This window comes from Sinocyclocheilus anshuiensis, unplaced genomic scaffold, assembly GCF_001515605.1.
Source record: "Sinocyclocheilus anshuiensis isolate Anshui unplaced genomic scaffold, SAMN03320099.WGS_v1.1 scaffold74, whole genome shotgun sequence".
In the NCBI taxonomy this organism is placed as follows: domain Eukaryota; kingdom Metazoa; phylum Chordata; class Actinopteri; order Cypriniformes; family Cyprinidae; genus Sinocyclocheilus; species Sinocyclocheilus anshuiensis.
In genome coordinates, this window is record NW_015546044.1 from 1167178 (window position 1) to 1174976 (window position 7799).

The 7799-nt window shown below is 36.0% G+C and overlaps 1 protein-coding gene across 1 annotated transcript in view; it reads left to right on the forward strand.

Moving 5' to 3' along the window:
- The window catches only part of LOC107698991 (thrombospondin type-1 domain-containing protein 7A-like), a 132748-nt gene that overhangs the window by 83343 nt on the left and 41606 nt on the right, over positions 1–7799 (forward strand). Inside the window, exon 7 of the mRNA XM_016500125.1 lies at positions 2444–2638. Within this exon, the coding sequence (XP_016355611.1) occupies positions 2444–2638 (195 nt within the window). The remainder of the gene's footprint in view (positions 1–2443; positions 2639–7799) is intronic.

The window sequence follows — 7799 nt, forward strand, 5'->3', positions numbered from 1 at the left end:
TGTGTGTGTGTGTGTGTGTGTGTGTGTGTGTGTGTGTGTGTATGTATATATATATATATATATATATATATAATAAATATTACTTGAATGCACTATAGAGAGTGCAGAATCCAAAAACTGAAAGAAACACTGGCCATTACTCTGTTCCTCCCTAGCCATAGGCTTACTGCAACACGTTGACCCATTTAAGTCCAGATACCTTGCTGTAGTGAGGAATAATATGATTTGTTCAAGGTCACCTCTTTCTTTGTCCTTCCTCGCAGATGGGTAGACGGTGAATATGTTGTTCTGGCACCAGTGGCGAGCCGTCTATATAAATGAAATTAACTCTGTTAGTCCCTCAGATTCAGTCTGCATTTAGCTGAACTCCTTCTCTCCCTCATTAACTTTGGGAAGAGTAGTGTGCAGCCTCATCAGAATGTGCCAGCACTCAGTAGAGGAAATGTCAGATGCCGTCTGGTACTTTTCCATCAGGGGACAGTCAGACGCAGGTGAGGTTTAACACATCTGAGATGTATAAAGGCTAGATGTTCAGCTGATAGTACATTTCCCTAACTATGTACTCACTGAGTTATTCATGGGGACAGTTGATTTATTTTCCCCCTAGTCTGAAGGAAATTGGGATATTTTACTTATGTGTAACTTTTTTATTTTATTTTATTTTATCTGATCCAATCCAATCTAAGATGGTGACCAGTTAATGATCAGCCTACTTTGTTACAAAACCAGTTACAAAACACTCCTAGCAGCTTAAGCTTGTCATTTTATATTGTAGAAATATATTATTGTGAAGAGATCTTTCTGGATGCAGCCACTTGGTGTATTGTTCTATTTTAGTCTATTAAGATCTATTTTGTCTTGTTTTTTTTTGTTTTTTTTCAAAGTAAACTTCTAAAAAGGCACATAAATGTCTGTAATGGACTGTATTTTGTTTTTCTTGACGTGAAATGCTACCTCTTGGATGTGTGTAAATGCCAGTGGTGTGCGGAAGTCTAACTCTTTCCCACCCCCAGTCTCAACCACTCCTCATTGTTCCCTAGTGCCTCCCCTCTTCTCTCAATTATTGATTCCTGTTGTCTGGTGCTGATGAGAATAGATCTGTTGTGTCCCATGGGGTCCCGCAGTGTCATCTGACTCAGTGGGATTTCTGTCAATTTGGGCTTTTTTTTGCAGGGGTGGGGATCACCGATCGATACAGGGGCTGGTGCACAGTCCACAGAGGGGTTGGTGTCCAAAACTAGGTCTTTCAGATGACCTCTGAGAGCAAAGTATGTTTTGTTTTGTTGTTTTGTTTTGTCTGTTTTTACTTTGTTTTGATAGTTTGTTTTTTCTCTTTGTTTTGATTGTTCCTTGTTTATTTGTTTTTGTTTTGTTTTGATGGTTTGATTTTCTTTGTTTTTTTTTTTCTTGTTTTGCTTTTTTGATGGTTTAATTTTGTTTTGTTTTATGATTGTTCTGCTTTTATTTGTTTTGTTTTATTTTATTTTTTTATTTTTTTGTTAGATTTTGCTTTGTTTTATTGTGTTGCTTTATTATTTTGCTATTTTTTCAATTATTAAAAAAAACCTTGATCCTTTCATGTATAAGGCAAAGATTTTAGTTAAATGTTATACACAAAAAAACAAAAAAAACAATATACGTTACATAGCTGCAATCGCTTCATTGGCTGTTACATGTGATTGTGTGATTGCAAACATTGCCTGATCATCCTCCCTCCTGGGTGCGCAGCTGTCACATCCTGTTTGAAATTGAAAGAGTAATCTAAAATTGATGTGTAGGAAGCACATTAAAATCTACTGAACTACTTTTTACTGTTAAACATTTGAGCAAAATGCATGCCATAACTATGCAAAGGGTTTCTATATGTACCCTTGTCCTTGGAGATTTGTATGCTGTAAACGTGCAGTAAGTCATTAAAGGAACACAATTGAGAATGTTGTCTTGTCCCTATGATAGTAGGGGCCCCACTAAGGTCTTATATGTTTTTGGGGACATTGGGGACATGCCCATCAAAATGTTGTCTTGGGCCCTTTTATCAGTGGTCCTGTTTACGCATTCATGTACTGTATGCAGAATGTTAATGTGTAAATGGGTGGTTTTCACTGAGTGTTTGTTTACCGTGCAAGTCTGGCATGGAGTAGAGATGACAGCACTTGGTATTACATGCACAGTGTGAATTCTCTGTGTGGGTAGATTTATTTATGAGTGAGATGTGTTCATAATGTTCACACAATTTAACACAGCATCAAATGAGTGAGGCTTCACTTTGCTTGGCTTTTGTCTTTTGTCTTTTTGAAACTCATTCGTGTATTTCTTTGTGGATATTAGTTTTTAATTTGCTAGAGTTTGCCCTATCATACTCATACTCAAGTGTTTGCTGGTCCTCCGGGATCCTTATTTAGGATGTGAGAATATAACAGGCCCTGTGTTTTGTTGTTCTCAGGTGAATACGTGGACAGGCAGCTGTGCCGGGACGCCATTCTTCCCATGCCTATGCTGTGTGAGGTGCCCTGCCCCAAAGACTGTGTGCTCAGTCCCTGGACTTCATGGTCTCTCTGCTCCAATACCTGCTCAGGGAAGAACTCAGAGGGCAAGCAGACCAGATCACGCTCCATTCTGGCCTACAACGCTGGGGACGGTAGGGTTTTTACTAATATCAAACCACTCTTATACTCCTTTTCCTCCAAAATGGTGTGGATTGAGCTGGTGTTTGGGCAGAGGATCTTCAAACATCTCTCAGACCTGGATTTCCACTGAGCCCGACAATGATGTACCTTACTATGTTGCTGCATAGCCTGCTCACAAACAAACAGTATAAAGTCTTGTTTATTAATCTTATGAGTATCAAAGACCTTTTGTAACATCTGAAGCAATTTAATTACGCTTTTTTTTTTATATGACTGGCTCCTTTTGTATTAACAGTGAGAAGTTAAAATGAATAAATGATAATAATATTCATAATTCATAATATTCCATTCAAAAACATATAATATTCATCAATAATATATTATTACGGACAGTGAAAATAAAGTGTCTGGAGTTCATGAGTCTGAGAACATATACTATCATTCAAAACTGTGGGGTTAGTATGAGTTTTTTTAAATGTTTTTTTTTTTTATATGTCTTATTCTAATATGCAGATTTTATGCTCAAGAAACATTTTTATTATTAATCTTAAAAACATTGTTGAAAACAATGTTTCTTTAATGGATACATAGTTCAGAAGAACAGCATTTATTTGAAATATCTGGAGTTTTACTGAGAATATGTTTAACATTCAAAGTAATTATATTGAGAGATTTTATAAGCAGGTAGCAGGAGCTGCAGTCATCTTTTTCAGCCTGAATCCAAAGTTGTTTTTTTTTTGTGGTTCAGTAAGGCATTGCATTACTTGATGCCCTGTGTGTATCATGTGCTTTCTTTTCTTCAGAGCATCCTGCTGCTAAAAGTATTTAGCATTATAGCCCTTAATCCAAAACTAGACTGTTTTGCTAGGGTCTCTCCAAAGATTTTTTTTTTTTTTTGGATATAATCAGTTACCACCTTTTTTCTGCTTATGTGGATTTGTATGTTAGACTTGATGTTCAAGTTGACATGAGCAGATTGCTGAACATCTTACCGCACTTGCCCCCCTTATGTTAGATTAACATTCTTCCATGTGCAGAATCACAAGGTAATGAAGGTCTCTGAGCGTTAAGTGATTCAAACCTCTGGTGAGCTCAGGCTGTAAGTGTGTATCTGATGTGTAATAGACTGTTGGATAAGTGGTTGCTTTGGGCTAAAACCTCTTCCTTCCCTCCACCGCTCACCCACCAGAAATCCATTTCCACAAATATGCAGCTTGAGGGAACAGGACTTGCACTGCTGACTGAGAGCAAATCGGCTTGGTTTGCTTTAACATCACATAATTTTACAGTCACGCTAGTGCCAGAATCAAAGGTAGTATGTTCAGTACATCTGTGGAGTGCGGTTGCTTTATATATTACAGTTTTAGCGCCAATGTGTGACCACACATGCGCAGTGATGCTTTCTGCCCTGTGGCAAATCGTGCTACGTGCTGCTGTGCTCAGATTATTAGCCTTCAAACGATTCAGGAGACGGTGGACCAAATTGATGACAAGCGTCTGAGAAAGCAGCTGTGTGTTGACAGTAGCACGAAGTTTAGTAGATCATGTTCTGCTTGCCATCTGCCTCTGTGTGAGGCGATGGAGACAATAGCATGAAGCATTGGTCATTTGCAATCCCACTCCAATTGCCTCATTTTAGTCTATTGAGTTTGTAGGCAGTGAAGGCCTCCCAGAACAGAGGCTTTCAAACTGTGGTCACATAATGAAAATTTAAAAGGGAGGGGGGAGAAGATTTGCCAAAACTTTAATTCAGTTCATGTTATTAATATTAATTGAAGATGTCTGATGTAAATGTAACAAATTTACTGAATTTGATATTATTTCAACTAGTTTTTTAAAGACAATATGAAATTAATCATGATTATTTTATTCAGTTGACAGCCCAGTTTTTAATAGTAAGAAATGGGTGAATTGTAAAACAATGTTAAACTGTTTTGGAGCAATATTTACTGTGGAAAGTCCATTACTAATGAATTTGCATTAAAATTAAAATGTTTTTACGTTATTTATAAGTTGTTTTTATATATCCACAAACATATTAAGCAGTACAACTATTTTAAACATTGATAATAATAATACGTTTCTTGAGAACCATTAGGATGTTTTCTGAAGGATCATGTGACACTGAAGACTGGAGTACTGATTGCTGAAAATTCAGCTTTGCATGACAGGAATAAATTACATTGTTAATATATTAAGATAGAAAACAGGTATTTTCAATTCTAATAATATTTCACAATATTAATTGGTGTGAGTAAGATACTTCTTTCAAAAGCATAAAGATCAAAATCTAACCAACCCCAAGATTTTGAATAATAGTTTACCTCTAATATGGGAAATAATTAAATGGTTAAGTGGCTAGAGCTGCTTTATATTCCTTATATTCCTTCCTTTAAATTCCTTGTCTGTCTAATATAAATGTATGTAATTTACAAAAAATCTTATTTGTGATTTTATTGCTGCAAATTTGATCAGTTATACATTTTGATGGTTGCAACATAGTGCAGCATAATGATGTTGAATCAAACTTTTGATTTTAAAATTTAGTCTCATTAGACTTATTCTTGGGCAGGTTGTGATGTAGTAACATAACTTGCAATTACATCATCATTCATTTCTCAAGTCCTTCATTGCGACTGTTCGGTTTACAGATCTCCAGACTGAGCACCAGCATAATTTCAGTGGTAAACCAGTCAACTGACCCTTGTTCAGGGCCCTGGAAAACTTCTTTCACTATTGTCATCCCAGGGTATATAAAAGGATACAATTTGAATGGATTGTTAAAATATTTATGATTTTACATTTTAATGCATGGTCCGCTATGTAACACATATTTGCTCTTTCTAAGTGGAGGGCTTGATGATTTCAAATGCACCGCTTCTTGAGAAGATTAACATGAAGAGAAGATTAACATTAAATGTGGATGTCGGGAGCCGCAGTATGAACTGCAGCTCTTAATGGTGCAAAGATGGACCAAGAACATGCAATTACTCTGAGCTGTGCACGGACTTACTTTTGTAATTGTACAAAGGATTAGGAGTCACAGGTCAATAAATAACCGGAGGGAGTGTTAATCCCCATTTGAAACAATGTGATTCTGGTGCAGCTTTTTGAAGCTCTGCTAATGCATTGCCCTGGCATGCCCTGAGCCACTATGAGATGCTTTACAAGTCAAATAACCCTCCTTGTATAACTGTAAAGAACTTTTTCTCGCTTTCAGGGCCATTACTGTGGCTGTGCTGCTCACGGCAAGTGTTTTTTTAATGGTTCTCACATGCCTAATGAAGTGTGTGATAATAGTCGATAACCTTTTTATAAATTAGATGCTGAAGGACTGTGTGCTTCATTGCTACAAAGGATGAGTCAATTATTCATTATTTTTGGTGCTCTTGAACAAGGAGCACTGCTTGATACATGGTTTGTCCATTTTTCTCATTCACCGGTTTACCATTTTCTCATTGATCGGTGTGCAGTTGTTAATGTGCACCATTGAGATAATGGCTGACCACTCCATGGGGGACTCTGGTGCTTTACGTGTGACTGCAGGTTGTAATGAAAACCAAGTAAAGTAAATCTAGGAGAAGCTCTTATTCTAACAGTCATGGTTATAGTAGCCTCATGCATTACACTCTACTCATATTTCATCATATATATATATATATATATATATATAATTGTATTTTTTCTATATTGGGGGTGTGGGAGAGGAGTTTGGGGAACTTATTTGAATGAATTTGTATGGTCTTATTTGAATCCGTATCATTCGTCAAACTCACATTGTGCAGTATTTCTAGATGTTATATGTAGGCTACTTCTCTACAATTATATTAAGGTAGTCATTTAAAGGAATAATTCGGCCAAAAATGAACATTTGCAGAAAATGTATTCACCCTAAAGGGATAGTTCACCTTCAGTTGCTGGTTCCCATTGACTTCCATAGTATGGGAAACAGCAACTGAAGGTGAACTATCCCTTAAGGCCATTTAAGATGTAAAATATTTAGTTTCTTCATCAAAACAGATCTGGAGAAATTTGGCGTTAAATCACTTGCTCACCAATCCTTTGCAGTAAATGGGTGCCGTCAGAACAAGAGTCTAAACAGCTGATAAAAACATAACAATAATACCACAAGTAATCCACACATATCCAGTCTATCAATTAATGTCTTGTGATGTGAAAAGCTGCATGTATGTAAGAAACAATTCCATCAAGACATTTTTAACTTTAAAGGGGTCATATGATGCGATTAAAATTTTTCCTTTCTCTTTGGAGTGTTACAAGCTCTTGGTGCACAAAGAAGGTCTATAAAGTTGCAAAGACTAAAGTCTCAAATCCAAAAAGATATTCTTTATAAAAGTTAAGACTTGTCCACGCCCTCCTAAAACGCCTCAATAATGTTCTTTTTTAGCAACATCATATGACCCCTTTAAACAGTTGTTTACGGCTATAAAACAAGTCCTGTATCCATAATATTGCTTTCTCCACTGAAAAAGTTATCTAATCTGAATCAACAGAGAAACATGCACAAATCAAACAATGCTTACAAGTGAAAACTGTCCAAACAGTTCTAATCAAATTTGTTAGTAGATTTTAATGTGAGAGAACAACAGGGGATGGACTTTTTCACTGGAGAAGACATTATTATGAATCATGGACTCATAATTTGGCCAGAAATTACCGTTTAAAGTTAAAACACCTTAATGAAGAATTTATTTTATTTTTTTCATACAAACACACAGTTTGGACACACTTCCAGACGGACTGGAGTTGTGTGGATACTTGTGGATTATTGTAAGGTTTTATCAGCTGTTTGAACTGTCATTCTGAGAAGATTTTCAGCAAATTTTCATTTTTAGAGGAACCATTGCTTCAAAATGCTTGATATAAAAATACTTGGTATTAGGTAGTTTAGTTAAGTAATAAGGTACTAATAATACAAATGATATCAATCATATCTTTAATATAGTCAACATTTTCAATGTATGGAAACCCATTTCCACCATAAGAAAAGAATCATGCATAAGAAGTCATAATTATGACATAGAAAGTTGAAATTATGACTTATGAAATTACGAAATATGTATGTAATGTTCAGTAGGTATGTATGTGTGTGTATATATATATATACAGTGGGTACGGAAAGTATTCAGACCCCCTTAAATTTTTCACTCT